This window comes from Colobus angolensis, unplaced genomic scaffold, assembly GCF_000951035.1.
Source record: "Colobus angolensis palliatus isolate OR3802 unplaced genomic scaffold, Cang.pa_1.0 Scaffold6, whole genome shotgun sequence".
Lineage (NCBI taxonomy): Eukaryota > Metazoa > Chordata > Mammalia > Primates > Cercopithecidae > Colobus > Colobus angolensis.
In genome coordinates, this window is record NW_012119598.1 from 2,592,709 (window position 1) to 2,612,030 (window position 19,322).

General features: G+C 37.3%; 1 protein-coding gene across 1 annotated transcript in view; it reads right to left on the reverse strand.

Moving 5' to 3' along the window:
- The window catches only part of ADAM7 (ADAM metallopeptidase domain 7), a 69,110-nt gene that overhangs the window by 19,482 nt on the left and 30,306 nt on the right, over positions 1–19,322 (reverse strand). Inside the window, exons 7-16 of the mRNA XM_011962893.1 lie at positions 17,903–17,984; positions 17,372–17,443; positions 11,528–11,697; positions 8,494–8,578; positions 6,545–6,675; positions 4,558–4,732; positions 3,016–3,105; positions 1,783–1,978; positions 1,286–1,388; positions 659–845 (exon numbers count right to left, since the gene is read on the reverse strand). Coding sequence (XP_011818283.1) covers positions 659–845; positions 1,286–1,388; positions 1,783–1,978; positions 3,016–3,105; positions 4,558–4,732; positions 6,545–6,675; positions 8,494–8,578; positions 11,528–11,697; positions 17,372–17,443; positions 17,903–17,984 — 1,291 coding nt within the window. The remainder of the gene's footprint in view (positions 1–658; positions 846–1,285; positions 1,389–1,782; positions 1,979–3,015; positions 3,106–4,557; positions 4,733–6,544; positions 6,676–8,493; positions 8,579–11,527; positions 11,698–17,371; positions 17,444–17,902; positions 17,985–19,322) is intronic.

Sequence of the window (19,322 nt, forward strand, 5' to 3'; positions counted from 1 at the left end):
TTCCCCTGGTTAGGAAAAGGGATTCCCTTCCCCCTTGCGCTTCCCAGGTGAGGCGATGCCTCGCCCTGCTTCAGCTCTCGCTGGTTGGGCTGCAACAGCTGACCAGCACGGATTGTCTGGCACTCACTAGTGAGATGACCCCAGTACCTCAGTTGAAAATGCAGAAATCACCGGTCTTCTGTGTCCTTCGCGCTGGGAGTTGGAGACTGGAGCTGTTCCTATTCGGCCATCTTGCTCCACCCCCTATTTAATTTTTACTGTGTGAAATTCTCATGTATGCTTATCTTTATTGTACAGTCAGTGGCACCATAGTATATGGCTAGTAAATATGATTGAATGAATAAAATAACTGAAGATGTGAGGCTATTTTATAGTCACATTAATTAGAATAATCCATGTCTATAATTTCATTAGAAATCCATTGTAAGTTACTAATTAAGCACATTTGTAACAATTATATGTCATTTGGCATGACTAAAATTAGGCAAAATGGATATTTATTAAGTGTTATTGCTACTCTGCTCCTCATTAAAAAATACTTGTCAATATTTTTTCCTTTTCCATATCTAGGCCTCTTTGGAACCAATTACAGTATCCAATAATGTTTTTAAAGGATTGAACTAAGACATTTTAATAAAACAAAGGGCTTTTGTCTTACCATTCCATCTCCGCATTTTGTTCCTGACGCCACCAGGCCAATGTCTGTAGAATCACGGTATAAAAAAATGGTTTTGCATATGACAGTAGCATTCTGCTGGGGATCCTTAAGGTGATAGGTCTTGTCTTCTCCAAGGAGATAGGAAAGCTCCCCTCCAGTGCAGTAGATCTTTCCACATCTGACATCTCTGAAGGAAAGGGAGAATATTCAAACTTGGAACTAGAAATACAACTTTTGAGACTAGGCTGGCAATGAAGCCTCCCATTCACTCTTTTTCTAGATCCAGGTTTCTCACCAAGTTAAGGAGGCTGGAATGGACAGAGAAAACCACTGAGCAAAGTCTTGGCCCTGAGAACTGAGATGAGTCTGTACAAAATGTAAAATGATTGTATTTCTTTTGGATTTCCCTGTGAACCTCACAAATCAATACTGGCTTAAGTTTACAGGGGAATTTTTTTATTAGTAATTTGAATTAGCATAATTTTAATCAGGACACCAAGATTTCCTTATTTCCCTCTTCTCCTGATCTCAGTAAAAAGAGGTTAACAGCTCTGGGGACAGGAGCCATTCTGATTTTGACAAAGTGCTGTAAGAAGGCAAATTACTTTTTTTCCACAGGGCACTTACTTCTCCTCACAGGGAAGAAATCTGTTTTCCTTGTTTTTGCAGTACCCAAATTTATTTCCTTTTGTATTCATCTTGTAGCAGATATCATGACTCTCTATTGCCTCTGGGGTAAAAAATGGTATAAAAGTAAAACAAAAGCATGACTACCATGAATCATAAAAGACCTTATTTTTCTAATGTAATTAAACTTTCAGAATCATGTCATAGTGAAGTAGAATGGAATATATTATTTAAAAACTATCCTATTGCCTCAGGAGAATATTTTAGGCTGGAGATATAAAACAGTAACAAATATACATAACTCATATACTGAGATAGTTAATATTAGACTTAAGATCAACGAATATGACAGGTAATATACAGAGAAATGCTAAGCATTATCTTGGAATAATGCCACACATGACATTATCTCTGATCTTGACCCAATTCCTACAGGGCAATAACAGAGAAATAGAGGCCATCATCTATGTGAATCCTTCACTGTGATTATCTCTCACCATCATCAAATAATTCAGAGCACTGATCCCCACGAGTGGGACATTTCCCCATGAAGCAGTAGCCTTCTGAGTTCTTGCAAGGAAATCCATTGACTCTGAACTGGTCCTTAGGACATGCAGGCGAGTGGCCAGTGCACATCTCAGGAAAATCACATTCATCTTCTGCTGGTCTGCATATGGACCCTGTTTTTTTTATCTGTTGAGGAAATACAAAGGGACTAAATCCTGGATACATTTAGGTAGGTAAGGTTTAGTAAGTAGACAGAAAGTTGACCCATTCATCTAAAAAACGTTTTAAGGATGGATCATAGCTTCCTTCTGCATTCCACCAAGAATCGTTCTCATTTGTAAATGTGTTGGCACTCATGTAATTTTAGGAACGACAAAATGATGTTTTTGAAATTTGGTATTAGAATAGCCTTAGGGAGAGTTGGGATGTACATCAAATGAAGAAATGGGCAGGTATTCTCATTTATCTTGTCTTTTCTTTGTTCCAAGGGATCCAGTACATGCCCTGCCTACCCCTACCCACCTCAAACTGGGAACCCCTGCCTATAATGAGGAAATCTCCAGTCCTAATAAATCCGATTCCTGCATATGAAGTGGAGAAAAATACCCTTGCTTTCACTGCTGGAGGGAAGTGCATAGAGATATTCTCTCATCCAGCCATTCAATATGAATTTAATTATGCTGGGTTCTGGATGAATTTGAAGATGCATAAGATATATTTGTTTTCTTTGTGAGTTCACAATAAAGTTGGGTGAAAGAAGTGTCAATAAACCTTCGGACAGAGCCACTGGGGTTTCTGGTTGTCTTCCTCAGGAACGTTTCTTCACTTACTAGCCACTACCACTTTCCAATCCTGATATAACCCCTTTCCCTTTTAGCTCACCCTTGGGATTTCAACCATCCTCCCAGCTGAGGTTAAACAGATTGGTGATTATTTACAAAGGAGCAAGAATAGAGCTGGTCATGTGACTTCCCTCCTAAAACTCCAATTGCTACTTGATGTTTCTCCACTCCCCAGGCCATAGCACAGCCCACTGCTCAGATGTTGGAGCATCTCACAAGAATCTCTGTTAGGTACTTGCAAGCCTAGCTTCATTCTGGAATCAGTAGTGTAGGGTTGTCCAGTGGTTAGAAAACTCTTATATCCTACATATTCTTAAACTGAAACAAAACAAAACAAAACAAACAAACAAACAAAAACCTTTTCCTGGGACACAACCTTACCTGACAAGATTCACAGCATTCTCCTTCTGCACAAGTAAATCCTGGCTTCAATACACATGTGTGTGCATCACAGCAAGGATTAGTACACTCCTGGCAATAACCACAAAAGAAATATGAGAAGTTGATATGTGCTTTGACTCCTGTTTGAAGAATTAATTAGTTGTGTTTCTGTGTAATCTGTTACAGTTAAATGCTAATGCATGATTGTTGGCTGTGGTACATATATACAGATTACTATTTAGAACTGGTGTTTGGGACTTTTACTATTTCTCCTTCTCTTGTGCTGTTTGATACACTACAGATAATGGATTCTCACTGACAGAATTAGAGAGTCCAACATTTACAATCTTCAATTATCCTAACGATCTCCATTTCCTTGAAGGGCCTTACTGCTTCCCTGTACTGAAGTATGATGGGAGACAATTCAACTGCTGAAGATCTCATTTTACGTTTTGCTCAAGCTGCTCATAATTTCAGGCTGACTTTTATTTTTTAATGTATCATTAAATAGCATCAAAATGGTAACCTGTGCCCTATTTTCTCAAACAAAATTAAAACCTCAAGAAAATGGAGTGTGGCCAGATAAGGTACCTCATGTATTAGAATGAATCCATGGAACCATTCCAAAGAATGCATACGGACAGGAGGATCAGTTTCCAAAATTAAGAGCCTCTTTATGTTTAACCTGAGACATTTGAAGACATTCTTATAACCTTTGGACAGGTCACTGTCCCCAGTCTGATTATGCAGTCTCTAACTGCTGTCCTACTAGACCTCCTGGTATTGTGTATTATCTAGACTGTAATACTAAAATTGTGGTCCTTGGACCAGCAACATTACTGTAACCTTGCAGCTAGGTAGGTGTGCAGAATCTCAGAACCACTCCATACTTACTGAATCTGAGTCCACATTTTAACAACATCCCCTGGTGATTCATCTGCATTTATTAATTTGAGAGGCAGTTGTGTAGAACACATACCTATGTGATAAGCTCTTGAAAGAAATAGCTTCTATGATGGGGAAAAGCATATTAAGAATTACTTTAAAATTTGCCTCAAGAGTTTTCCCTAAATGCTCCAGAGACCACAACTACGATAAATACATGAAACATTAGAACATTTGTCCTCTATTAAGAGTTTTCCAATAACAGGAACTATCCAACTGTGATACAGGCTAGCCTCATAAGTTAATAAATAAAACTTGATTGAGTAAGAGATTTTGTAGAGCAGACTCTGCATGAGACATCAGACTTAAGGACACTTATGGGCCCTTGTCACAAGCAGAACCAATTGTATATAAACAAGAAAAGGTGATGCTGCTGATCTCCAGCAAGGTCATTACAAATGTTTCATGACTCGATAAGAAACCTTGGAATGAGGCTGTACCAATAATTTGTTAAAAAATAAAAATAAAAATGGAAAGCAAAAATTTTAAAAGCTTTACAAGGAACACCGTGGTTGGTTTGATTAATGGCCACATCCCTACCTAGGTTCTACCTGATCATAAATTTTGCAATTTAAAGATAGCATCGTTTGCAAATACCTGAGGAGGGCCACAGTCACACTCTTCACCCTCATCCAACTTGTTGTTTCCACAAAATTGGAAATCATCGAAATTGCAAGGAAATGGAATGTTGAGCATGCATGTTGGCTTATAATCCTTCAGGTACTTGTGGTATTGGTTTTGGCTGCATTTACTGAATTTCAGTGCAGGAATGCTAGAGATAGAATGAAGTAAAAATAAAGATTAATCCTATCAATGCATAGTGGTGCAACAGCTATGAGCATTTTATGAAGCATTTAGAAAGAACAAATGTAAATGTTTACTGTTAGTGCAGGGAAGTAATTGGGTTGTTTATGATAGAAAATATCTTCTCAAAACACAGTGAACACATGCTATTTTAGTGAAAATGGCTATAGATCCTCTAGCAAATCCTTCCTGAAGCCCACATTATAGACTGATTGTGTATGTTTACTGCTTCCAAATCCTCTTTAGTTTGATCCTCTTCAGATAACCTATATACTTGTTTATCATCTCTACTAGATTACAAGCATCTCAAAGCAATAATTGTATCACGTGCAATTTAAAAAAATAAACATTAGTTAACACAGTGCCTGGCACAAAGTGGTTCTCTATAAATTTGTTAAGACAAGCGGTTGATTTAATAATGTACATATCCATAGGAATGTGATATACTTCTTAACCTGAAATTTATCTCCCTTCCATCTTCCTTTTGACTTCCTTAACATTACTATTGACATAATAATTAAATACAGTAGGACTTTAGAGTCTTGATTACACTAGACTGAGATGGTAGAACTCTGTAAAATATTACTAATTATGTAAATAATAATGTAAACTAAATATTAATTGCTGAGTTCTTATTCTATGCCAGTCATCTCATTTGGCCGTGTTAGCCACTTTACTTCATTTAATCAATGTGTGGAAGCATTGATCACCAAGAAACTTTTCTTACTATATACAATGCTTTACATATACCTGCTCTGAAGGGATTCAAAGATGTGCAAGACTTAGCACCTGACTGCCTGGCAATTTACAGTACAACGGAGAATGCTGGACATGCTTTTATTCTGTAACTATTTATGGAGTATTTAATATGTGTTTGGGACTTTTCTAGTAGAGTGGTGATATAACAGTGACCCAAACAGACAAAACCCTCTGACCCTGTGGGACTAGCTTACATTTCAGCAGAAGAGTAAAGTTATAAATAAGCTGAATGCATGAAACAGAGAATATGCTGGATAGTAGTAAGTACTAAGGAGAAGACAAAAAACAAAAGGAGTGGGAAGTGAAATGCCAGGATATGTGTGTGATGTAGATCAGGTGGCCATGGAAAACATTGGTGGGAATAACATTTGAATAAAGATGTGAAGGAAGACATTATAGCTTATAGAAAAGATGACAAAACAAAGCATGCAGATTCTACTTCTCCCCTAATTGCCTTGGTAGTGATTGGTACTAATTGTTCAGGGTGTACTTTTGCAATGTGCCCAGAAAGAGTTTTGGGATTTCTCTCATGGTATCACTAGAGAGAGACGTTACCAGTTGGCAAGATTTAGCCCCAGAAAGGAAATTCCATAGCTTTACAACATATCCTACAATAATGGGTTTTGACTCAAAATCCACTTTTGAAATTCTTTCTTTCTATCTTTCTTTCTTTGTTTTCTTTTTTCTGTCTTCTTTTTTTTTTTTTTGGAGATGGAGTTTTGCTCTTGTATCCCAGGCTGGAGTGCAGTGGCGTGATCTTGGCTCACTGCAACCTCCACCTGCCGAATTCAAGCAATTCTCCTCCCAAGTAGCTGGGATTACAGGCATGCACCACCAGCCCGGCTAATTTTGTATTTTTAGTAGAGATGGGTTTTCTCCATCTTGGCGAGGCTGGTCTCAAACTCCCAACCTCAGGTGATACACCCACCTCGGCCTCCCAAAGTGCTGGGAATACAGGCATGAGCCACCATGCCCAGCCCACTTCTGAGTTATTTAATTCTGTGTGTTGCTGGAACCTCACCTTCCATCACTGTCCATCACGCATTTTCCTGAAGGACAGGTGCATGGGAACTCATCATGCTGCATCCCAAGGTTATGCCCCAGTTGATGTGCCATTCTGTTTGCAATTATGTTTGCATCAGGCAAAAGATCCTAATGAAAAAAAATTGCATTAGAAATTTTTGAAAGACAGCACACTGTGTACATAGTGCTTCAAACTAGTGGTTGAAAGACCTGGCTTCTGGCTCCTAGTTAACTAGTACCTATTTAAAAAGGCATGGACTCAGTTACCTCTCTCCCCTGTACCTCAGTTTCCTTAATTATATAAGAAGCCCAAGAAAGTGACTTTTTAAATATCTCTAGCTCTAACATTTTGAAATTCTTTCTTTGTGGCATGGTGATAGTCATTGTTAGATTTATAGAAGCTCATTCTTATAAACAGTTAAAAACTGTTAACTAACATTACTATGATTTTTACCTCTTCAAAATTCATATGTTGAAGGTATAAAACTAACTTCAAGGTGATGACACTAGGAGGTGAAGCCTTTGGAAGGTGATTAAGTCTTGGGGCCAGAGCCCTCATAAGTGGGATTAATGCCCTTATAAAAGAGGCTTGAGTGAGATCTCTGCCCCTTCTACCAGGTCAGGACACAGCAAGAAGGTGTCAACTATGAGACAGAGAGGCTTTAACCAGACTCCGAATCTGCTAAGGACTTGATCTTGGATTATTAGCCTCCGAGAAATAAATTTCTATTGTTTCTTATCTGTTCATTTGTGATATTTCATTACAGCAGCTAGAATGAACTAAGATAAATATCCTACACAATATAATAAGTAATATTGATTGTCCTCTTTGTACTAGATATCCAAATTCTATACAAACAGAAATGTGAGGTTCTTGTTTTCAGCTTATAGTCTCCCATTGCACAACAATGCTATACAATCTTAAAGAGGAAGTTTCTGTTATGAGGAAAACTTAAACGTCAGATATATCAAATCCATGGAAGAATTGGTTAACTTGGCTCATAGTTCTATTGTATGCTTTAATTTCGATGTTAATACAAAATTAATTTCCAAAAAGAGGTGGGCTATCAGATTACTATAAAGCTAATAAAACATACCTAATTTGGTCATCTCATCTTACTCATATAAAGTTTAAAATGTGTCCTGGAGTGATTATAATATCATAATCTAAGTAGCATATATCACAGTCTAAGTAGCATAATCTAACAGCATATATCAGATGAAATTGACTCTATGATCCAAAACTTATGTTACTAAAATACCATAGGAAAAGTTATAAGCACAAAATAACTATGTAATAAATAAGTCATGTGGTCATTTAAATAAGTGCTAGCTTTGAGGTCTTTGATCTTAATAACAGACAAAGTATAGCAACAACTAGGAAGCAACATAAAGGAAATAAATAGAAACCTTAGTGTTTTCAAGAATCTCTCAGAGGGGGTTACTCGGACAACATTTACTAGAAGCTTAGAGACTTTGGAAAGGATCACATAAAAAAAGGAGTCAACAGTTTTTAGGTCTTATGCTTTCTAAAAATGAATTGAAAGGTCATCTTGATACGATATATGAAGTGGTTTATGTACCTTATTATCAGCACAAGAACAATTATCCTCACTTGCCAAATGAGCCATCAACTTGTGTGTATATTATTTGTCCTTATAAGTGGCTATATTTCATATGCAAAAGAGCTTTACTAATCATTGCATGCTGATCTGTGGTGTACCATCCGTTTAAACTCTGAACAAAATGAGTTTGCCTTCAACATTTATAATGTTTTAATGAAACATTTTTTATTCATTTAATGAAGAAAACGTAACAGTCTGTTCATGACATATCGTAGTGAGTATATACGACAAAATGAACACATAATCTCTTTCCATGGAACCCAGGACATTACAAAAATTTTATTCAAGCATTATTAAGTAATATAAATAAAACACAGCCCACCTTAATGATACTGGTCGAATAATAGGGCAGGCACATACCCGCTGGATAAGAAATTCCTTGCACATGTGTGTAGATCCACTTCCCACTATGAAAAAGATGAAAATATACTCTTCAATCTGAGTTAGTAGTTTAATTAACACAAAGATCAAATTGCAGTGAACCCCAACAATGCCAATGCTTTTGCATGTGAAAATGCCTTCTTATTTCTGGAGTTTTGGAATTGAGGCTGACTTTAGTTGATATTGAGCTCATCTTTAACCTGTGGGATATTAGAGGCATTAAAAAAGCTAGTGCATTTGGGAGGCCGAGGCAGGTGGATTCACGAGGTCAAGAGATCAAGACCATCCTGGCCAACATAGTGAAACCCCATCTCTACTAAAAATACAAAAATTAGCTGGGCATTGTGGTGCACACCTGTAGTCCCAGGTACTCGGGAGGCTGAGGCAGGAGAATCACCTGAACCCGAGAGGGGGAGGTTGCAGTGAACTGAGATTGTGCCACTGCTCCCCAGGATACAGAGTGAGGCTCCATCTCAATTAAAAAAAAAAAAAGCCAGTGCAATCTTAAACTGAAATTGTAGAAAAGTATAAAACAAAAACAAAAAATACAAATCAAAAAATAAAACTGAAATCCCATTTTACTTGACACTGTCTACTCTGCCCTCAGCCTTGGATAAAACCACTTACAAGACCAGAAATTAATTAATTAATGAAATTTAAAAGTGCTTAGAAGGAAAAACAAAGTAACACAGTGAATGGACTTAACACCATGATTGATTAGCTATAGTTGAAAAATGTTAAGACTTTTAATCAACCATAAAAACTCAGGTATGGTTTGACAGCTACAATAAAACACTTAAATGCGTTGTCAGGTAAAATGAGAACTGTTCTTGGATTACTTGAAAAGACAAATGTAGATATTTATATTATAGGAATCCAAATTTGATTTGGTTTCAGGAATATTATTTAGAGTTGAACCACCTTAAAAAGAGCCATTAAAGGCTAAAGGGTCACACCTGGAATGTAACAGCACTCAAAGACAAAAAAGGTGGTCAGACTAGATGACCCCTTTCAGTCTAGACCTGTTTTGATTAAGATACACTCCATTTTTTTCTTTATTACTGAAATGTTTCTCTTCCTACATTTCAGGCATCAATATTTGACTATGCTTCTTGGAAAGACAGAATTCTGGTCTTTTTAAACTCTGGGGATATTGAGAAAACCACATATATAGAGGGGAAGCACCAGGACAAGAATAATCTCAAGTGTTCTCTCATGGTCGCTTGAAATCAAGTAAAACATGATAATGCTGTATATACTGTCTTGCCACTTCTACATCTAAGTGAATACAGAAGGACAGATACCCAAGAAACTTAACACATAAGAAGTCCCAAATATGATGCTCAATTGGCTGTTTAGTAGCATTTCACCCCATCTCCTTATTTGCAGACATCCTATTGATATGAGAAGCTACTGGTTAGAATAGGAGATGTTCTAAGATAGTTAAAAGTTTTCTACTTACACCCATTCAAATATTTTTGGGTTTATTTATTAAGTATTTAAAAATACTTGTATAAGGAGAGGGCAAAAGAGTTAATCTTACCCACTCTGAAGTTTGTGGTGATGTTTTACTACACTCCATTCCCCATGATTTTGGGGCATGCTAATGCATGAATATTCAAGTACAAGCCAGGCACACCTATGCCTCTGGAGATACACGCTATGGGCCATCCCAGATATAAAACACAGGAATTACGTTACTTTGGAGGTCTGGTTCACTCTCATTAATCTGCCAAAGGACTGAATCTGACTTCCAACTACAGGTATCAGAAGCTTCAGGTTTTTGAGTTCAGATGGAAAGTCAACATCTAAATAATAATAGAAGATTAGCAGGCTGGGTTTGCAGACCTCAGGAGAAATACCGATATTATGGGTATATAAAGTAGGAAAAGTGGGCACTATTCGAATATAGTAGCTTTAAGGGCATCAGATGAGATGCTAAAAGATGGCATCACTCCAAAGGACTTCTTCCACAATTTAGCATTCTTTAGGATAACAGGACTGTACTAAATATTAGGTTGCATTACATTCAGTTCCATAATTACTTATCCTTTTCTTCTGGGCTAAGTATTGTGCTGGGTATCTTGAATAGTAAAAATGATAAAAATGGTCCCCTTTTTAAAGAAATTAAAGGTTGAGTAGTCTAGACAAAGTCACGCTTTTACTTAGGAATATTAAAGCTCTGACAGGTTTCACTTATCAGATTAGTTGTCTGTTCAATCGTAGAGTAGAGAAGACGGTATTGAAGGGCTGGTCACCAGGCAGGCAGATTTTGATGAGGGGAAATGTTCAGAGAGTGAGGTGCTTTCCCAAAAAGGCAGATTTTGGTAGAATATTGGAATGGTACAACATGGGAGGGTGAGAGGAGTTAGCACTGGATGGTTGATAAAAAATGTAAATAGATTCTAAAAGCACTTGGCTTACCTAATGGCATTTTTAAGTCTACCAAGGAATATGAATATATCAGATTTTTTCTTTTCTAGTATTAATATTAGATCATTAAATAGTCCACTTGAAAACTTTCTATTTATTTATTTATTGAGACAAGGTCTCACTCTGTCACTCAGGCTGCAGTGCCGTGACACAACCACAGCTCATGTTATCCTTAACCTCCTGGATTCAAGAGATCCTCCAGCCTCAGCCTCCCAAGTAGCTAGGACCACAGGTGCATGTCCCCATGATCAGCTAATTTTTAAATTTTTTGTATAGATAGGGTCTTGCTATGGTGCCTGGGGCTGGTCTTGAACTCCTAGGCTAAAACAATCCTTCTACTTTGGTCTCCTAAAATGTTGGGATTAAAGGTATAAGCCACTGTGCCTCGCTTGGAAATTTTCTGTATAGGTACAAACAACATTTTGCCCCTATGTACTACCCAAAAGTCAACTGCTTAAACGGTTTTTTTTTTCTGTTAATTTTTTTGTTTTCTTTTGTAATAATCCACTGAAGGTATGCAAGAAAATAGAGCAATCACCAACCTGAGTAATACAACATGATCAAAATCCTTCCTTGTTTTAAGGATCCTTTCTTGCCAAGATGAAAAACGCAATAAGGTAGTTTCTATATTTGAATGTAGTTCTATTTTATCTTCATGTGTCCATATTTCAATGCCAACCAACGTCACATGGATGTTTAAGGTTTTATAAATCTGTTCAAAGAAGAAACCATTTTTCACAAAGTCAGGTTGCTGGAAAGATTCTGCAATATTACTATATTCCTTTACATTTTCCCAAAACAATAATTTGAACTTGTGAGGTATATAAGTAAACAGTGCAAGCCTCATGTTACAAACAGATATATCAAAATGGGACAGAGTGCATTGCCCAGAATACCTGGTGAATTTTCTGGGCAACAGTGAAATTTAATCAGAAAGATCTGCCTCCTCAAACTATCATAAGTCTTACAGGCACTGTCTCAAGATGTGCTGGAAGAATTTATTAAAGTTTTGAGTTTAGAACTGGCCTAAAAGCATAAATTTACTAACAGTAGCAGGTGGTGTGACTGCTCCTTATTCACCTTCATACTTTAAGCCAAGGGTTCGTTCTGTGACAGGTTAGAAAGTTGGTATTGGTTTCCAAAAACTTACCTACTGTGTTCGATCTTTATGTTTGATTTCTGTAACTACCTTTTTTTTAAATCTGAGAAATGTTACTAGGGATTGCTCTAAGCAGGCAGAAATAGTAGTAGTCTATAAACCTCACACCTATTTCTACCTGCTCTGTAAACACCTGGGTGATAGGTACTTTTATACCAGGACAAAAGAAGTTGGAGTTTATGCAATTGTTATGGGAATTTTGAGAGAAAGGACTATGTGTTGTATCAGTTTTATATTCCACAACAGTCAGTACAAGTAGGTTGAAAGACAGTGAATGATAAAGTATCAATACTGAATGAACAGAAAAGGAACGATCATTCATACAACGTTACGAGGCAATGTAACTAGTCAATAAGAAGGGTAATACTTATATCATTCCTGTAACAATAAACTTGTGTTAATATTCTACTTTTCTTAACCTACAAGATATGAATATACTCAATTCCATGTGTCAATAGAGGCCAAAAGATCAGTTCATAATCATGAGAATTAGATGCCTTTTAAACTCTCCTGAAGTTAGACATCTAGTCAAACTCTGACCTCAAATCTACAAAGCCTGTGATATGCATCCTTATTCCTCTTGGCCCTGAATTTTTTGTTTGTTTGTTTTTGAGATAGGGTCTCACTCTGTCACCCAGTCTGGAGTGTAGTGGTGCAATCATAGCTCATTGCAAAGTTGAAATCCTGGGCTCAAAGGATCCTCCCACCTCAGTTTCCTGAGTAGTTGGAACTACAGGCACACACCACTGCACCTGACTTACTTTCTTTTTCCCTTCCCTTCCCTTCCCTTCCCTTCCCTTCCCTTCCCTTCCCTTCCCTTCCCTTCCTTTCCTTTCCTTTCCCTTCCTTTCTTTCCTTCTTTTTTTTTTTTTTTGTTGGGATGATGTCTCACTTTGTTGCCCAGTCTAGTCTTGAACTCGTGGGCTCAGTGATTCTCCTGCCTTGATCTTCCAAACTGTTGGGATTACAAGCATGAGCCACCACACCAGGCTCTTGACCCTAATCTTAATGTGTGGTAAACTTTAGAAATTAAGTACTACATAGCAATAATTATTTTAACCTGGGATTTTCGGAGCCTCTCTATTCGTAAGTGGGCTTTACATTTGTAACACTGTGCACAAGTGCAAACGGAAATATTATTTGTCATTCTGATTGTATTTTCTTCTCATAAGAACAAATCTTATAAAATAAAAGCCATGCTTTATTTGCTAAATTCTTGGATAGTTTTGGATACACACATATGGAAGGTTGTGGAGACTTGAACTGCTCTTTATAGTAGGGAAATAACTATGGAATCTCTAAGTTAAAAGGGGTGAAGACATAAAGTCAAAATAAGAAAGGACCCAGTGAAATAATATGAGTATGGGCTCTGTGAAGGATAATAAAGGGTCAGTAAGAAAGGATACAATGGCCAGGCACATGGGCTTTTAGACTTTGTTACCTTAAATTGTTTGTTTTATAATGTGCTATGTAATCTCCCAATCTAAACTACAAATCTTCAGTAAAAGTTCAGTAATATGCAATGGTTTTATATGTATGTTTATTTGAAGATTAGAAACCAAGGAAAGAGTTTTAGTCTAGAGTTGGGGTCAATGCCAGGGAAGTGATAAAAGACATAATTGCAAGATAAAAGGAATGGAAGAAAACAGAAGTGATTATGAGATGTAATCATTGCACTGCATACTGTTCCTTCCTCCCTCTTACAAAAAGGCATGGGGAAAATTTTCAATTTCCACAGACATAAATTGAAATAGTTGGGAGAAGTTCTGCTTCTGCCTACAATGTATGAAGTTAGAAAGAATGTTGCCTCTACCCTGACAAAAAGGACAAGCCAGAGAAACTACAAAATCATATATATTTTTCTGAGTCCACCAGAGAACTGAGGCAATAGGGCCAACAAGTGTGCCTGAACCTTAAGCAAAGACCATCTCCTTCAAGGAGAGATGGTGCCAGAACACCTCCCTTGTGGCAGATAACGAGAAAGAAAGATGTTGAGCACTTTATTAATGGGTAGAAATAATTGACCAAATATCATTAATGAATTGCTTAAGGCCAAGTATGGGATAGAAGGAGAATGCAGAATCCCATGGAGATCCAGACCCAGGGATCTCAGGTCCGCACACAGATTGATCTCCATGGGCCTCCATGGATGCCGACAACCACAGTGGGGGACAGAGAGGGAGTTTCAAGATGGCCTCCCTCAGTGGGGCGGGCCTAAAGAAGGGGAGAATTGCTGCTTTGCAAAAAATTATAAAATCTACCGAACTCTTTCCCCAAGGAACACAAGCCTTAAGCTGCCAAGGGAGCTTTAGCAAATTTTCCCCCAAGAACCCAAATTAAAATTTATTACAGCTGAAGAAAAGGAAAACAAAACAAAGCAAATCAAAACAAAAATAGCCTTCTACTCCTCGAGGAGAGGTGGGAAACTGTCCTGAACCCAGACCATTCGGGATCTCCTACCAATGGAGAGGAAAATGAGCACTGAGAAATACTCAGCCAATGACCCATGGACAGGGCTTCCCTAAGACTGAGGTTAAATTAGGGTAATAGAAAGTGCTCTGGGCCCCATAACTAGGCTAGAAGGCACTGAGGAGCAAACAACAGGCCACTATTGAAGAAGGGGTGAGAATGTGAAGGGAGGTGCTGGCTCTCAAAGCCTAAAGTTGAGAATGGAACAGAAATAAGGGGAAAAGCTCTCCAACAATGCAGGACCCATCCTATGCACAAAGTAACAATAGATGAATACGCAGTTGATAGGTCACTGCAGGTAGCAGTAGCAACAGCAAAACCAGCTCAATTTCTGACCAGATTAATCGACTTCCACATGTTAATGACCTAGCAAAAGAAGAAGTGCACCATTTCAGGCATAAATACTATTTTCTTAGACTCTACTATGCATACTGTCTACCATCCAATAAAACATTAAAGAACATATAAAAGAGCATGAAAAGACAACCCACTGTTGGAGAGAAAAGAGCTGACAAAACTAAACTCATAGATGACCCACATACTGAAATTGTCTGATGGGAAATTTAAATTAGTTATCAATAATATGTTGAAGGCTCTAATGGAAAAGATGGATGTGGTTTGCAGAATTCTAAGATGGCCCCCAAGGATTCCTGTTCCTGGACACTAACACACTGTGGAATGACCTCCCTTTCAATGTGGGCAGCACTGTGAGTATGATGAATTTCACTAGTATATTTAGGTTATGATACAGCGCAAAGATAAAGGGAGCTTACAGCTTTTCAGATGCAATTAAGGTACCCAAATCAGAGGATTCTGAGTTGAATAACAGTGAACTTACTGTGGGTGGACCTAATTTAATCTTTTAAAACAAGTCTAGTAATTTGAAGCAGCAGCATTTCTCCTGGTGGCCCAAAGAAGAAACCTGACATGTTGTGAAAGGGTCCAAGAGAGCACTGTGTGGTAAGAAATTGTTAGGGCCCCCAGTAACTGAGATGGCCCCAGCAGACAGCCAGCAAGAATTTGAGAACTTCAATCCTGCAACTGCATGAACTAAATTTTGCCAACAACAACAAGCTGAGATCCCCAGGCCCGATTTCCTCATTCTGAGATCCTGAGCGGAGAACCCAGTTATGCTGTACCCAGATTCTTGCCTACAAAAATTGTGAGATCGTTAATGAGTATTGTTCTAAGATGCTAGGTTTGTGGTAACTTGTTATGTAGTAATAAAAAAATGAATATATTGAAAAACAAGCTTGAAAAGATGAGGGAATTTCAGCAGAGAGGTGGAAACTATAAAAGAGAGCAGATGAAAATAGCAGAGTACATATATAGTGGTAGACACAAAGAATACCATTGATGAATACATCAGTAGGCTAGACATGGGTGAGGAAAGAATCCTGTTGGCCCGATAAAAATTAGCCAAATGGAAACACAAAGAGTTAAGAGTGAAAACCACATAGGGGAAGGTCCAAAGCTATGGGAAAATCACAAGATCTAATATTCATATAATAGAAATACTATGAAGAGAAGACAGATAAGAAGGCAGAAGAAATGGGGACCATGGTCAATAATTTTCAAAAATAGTATAAAACAGCAAATCACAGATCCAAGAAGTTCAGAGAATCCAACACTGTAAATACCACACACACACACACACACACACACACACACAGACACACATACACTGATGAGGGTATGCCAAAGGGACACATAGACCAGCTGAAATATTGCCCAATGGACAAAAGTGAAACAATTTGAGCAACAAAATAAAGTAGTGTTAGGTTGTAACTCAAAGTATAAAATAAATATCCACTGATATAAATAAATTATTAAATACATGTTAATGGAAGAAAAGAGATAAATCTCTTGCGTAGAAAAATTTCAAGCAATTTATGTAGATGCTCCATTGTCAAGGAGGAAGAGCATAATTTACACTTCTTAGTGAGCTGTGCATAGTAACTTTCTTTCAAAGAATATATTACTGTAAGGAAGCATACACTTTCCATATGACCCAGTATTTCTACTTCTTCGTTATTTACCAAAGAAAAATGAAATTTTATAATTGCACATACAACTATACACAAATGTTTAAAGCCATTGTATTTACAATAGCCAAAAACTACAAGCAGATTAAATGTCCCTCATCTGGTGAATTAGTAACTATTGGCCTAGAGGGGCCTTCCTTACAGCGTTTTCCTAGGGGCTCTCTTTATCCTAGTAATAGGGCTGAGGTGTCTCAGAATGAGTCAGCAAAAAAAAAAAAAAATGTGTTGCAATTCACAATTTGTTTTTTTAAAAGGGTTATATACCTGATTCTAATTTAGACAAATTAAGCATTTTAATATATGTTACTGAAACACACCACTTTCTATGCCAAACCATGGACAACAAACGATAGCTTAAAAGGCTTTTCATTATACAACTTCACAGAGCAGTGATTTAAAGTAGTGTGATTTGGTTTATAGTGATTGATTTTCATATTCTTTGTACATTGCTTCATAAATTTTGTGGTTAGAGACCAAGTTTTGAAACTTATTTCAATATTAAGTGCCATTTACATCGAAAATTGAAAATTCAGAGCTGTGGTTTGTTGTTATTATTTTTTCCTGTGGATTTTTGTTATGAGTCTACTTGGTGAATCTTTGTGCTTTGTACTCCCTTAATATCAGGTGACTACAATAGTCCAGCAGAGATCTGTGCTGAAAGGTTCTTTGCATTCATATTATTGGCTTGATTGAAAAACTATATCAAACCTTACCATGTTGACAAAATTGACCATTCCCCAAATTCGGTTCCTTAGTTTATTGTGAAGATGACTATTCCTGCGATACTGGAAATATAAATATCATATTAATATTCATTAATAATAGGAGTTGCATTAAAGCTCAACAAAATACTTCATTCATCATCAGCTATTACAAAGAAAAAAAAAATCATTGGCCTAATGAAGAAAGAGAACTCCTTTCATTCAGCTAAACACCAGACAACTTAAATAAGTTTTTGATATAAAATAACTAAATACAGCCCTCCTGAAGACATGCTTAGGTTTAGTAGTACTTCAAGTTTTTCTTCTAACTTTGTTTCCTTTTCACATTACATTATACTACATAACATTAATTTATTAAACCAACTGATTAGTGTTCTTTAGAGTCCATTTTTTATCACATAGATGAAACAAACCTATTAAAGCTACAAAGCAATCAATATATGGCAAAGAACAGCAACTTTATTAACCCTTCTGTGTCCTTGGTATTCACAAAATAAAGAATATGTAATAAAAAACACCCACTGGAGCTGGAGATAGGCTGAACAGGGACAGGAAACTGTAGCTACCCCTTCCCTCCAGGAAACAGCTATGAGGGCAAACCAGACTTTCATGTCCCGTCTATTCTGACTTTTGTTCTCTCTTTTTAACTGCATTCTCTTTTTGTACCATTGGGATCTTGTATCATTTATCAATTTAGACTTGATCAAATGTACTTAATAATAACATAAGGTGTACTGTAGGGATAAATGCAAATGGTCAAACTTCTTTCATAATAAAAATAAGAAATTAACTTGTCTTTCCTGAATCTTATAAGTATCTACTTGTTACCATCCCATTGCTCTCCTGTTATGTTAAATATCAAAATACTGCTAAGATATAGCATTCTTCAATTTTCATCTCCCATCTACTCAACCTACTACACTCTGATTATAACTGCCACTATTCCATTGAAACTATTTTTAAAAACTCAGAAATATTCTCTTAATTATCAAATAAATTGTGAATATATTTTCCTTTCTGGTCATCTTGTCCACATTTAATGTTGACCATTTTCAATTTCAATAAATTTCTTAACTTCTTGGTTTCTATTACCCCGTACACTCCTGCTATTTTATTGTGCGTTCCCATTATCCTTTTAAACACTGGATGACAAATATGTTTCCCAACAGGATTTCCATTGATTGCTTGATAGATAAGAATTACCCAAAAGTCACTGCCTAAAATTCACTGTGGAGAGAGATTCTGAGGCTATTTTAGGGATCACAAAGATTAGGTACTTTATCAATCAGTGATTTTCAACCAGAGGAGAGGGAGGAAGAATGGTTAGGTATGAGCTTTGCACTTTTATTGCCAAATCTTTATTTAGTGGTTGATGTTCCCCAGGATTCAGACATATGTGTTCTGCTCTTCTTTTTCAATTTGTTAGCTGTCAGTGTATCATCCATATCCTCACTTAACTTCCCTGCTGAGAATTCCACACTATCTTCAAGATATGTAAACTTCTCAACATGTTTCCAAAGACTGCCTTTGGTTTCCTTATTTTATTTGATTGGAATGCTCACATTTTCTACCCTCCTCTTGCTTTCTTGCCCTTTTTATTGTTGTTGTTCCTCGAGATGAGGTCTTGCTCTATCATCCAGGCTGGATTGCATTGGTGTGAACATGACTCATTGCAGCCTTGACTTCCTGGGCTCATTTGATCCTCCTGTCTCAGCCTCCCGTGTAGTTAGATTCACAGGTACACACCACCACACCCAGCTATTTTTTTTTTGTTTTTTTTTTTTTGAGACAGAGTCTTGCTCTGTCACCCAGGCTGGAGTGCAGTGGCACAATCTCGGCTCACTGCAAGCTCCGCCTCCGAGGTTCATGCGATTCTCCTGCCTCAGCCTCCCGAGTAGCTGGGACTACAGGCGCCTGCCACAACACCCGGCAAATTTTTTGT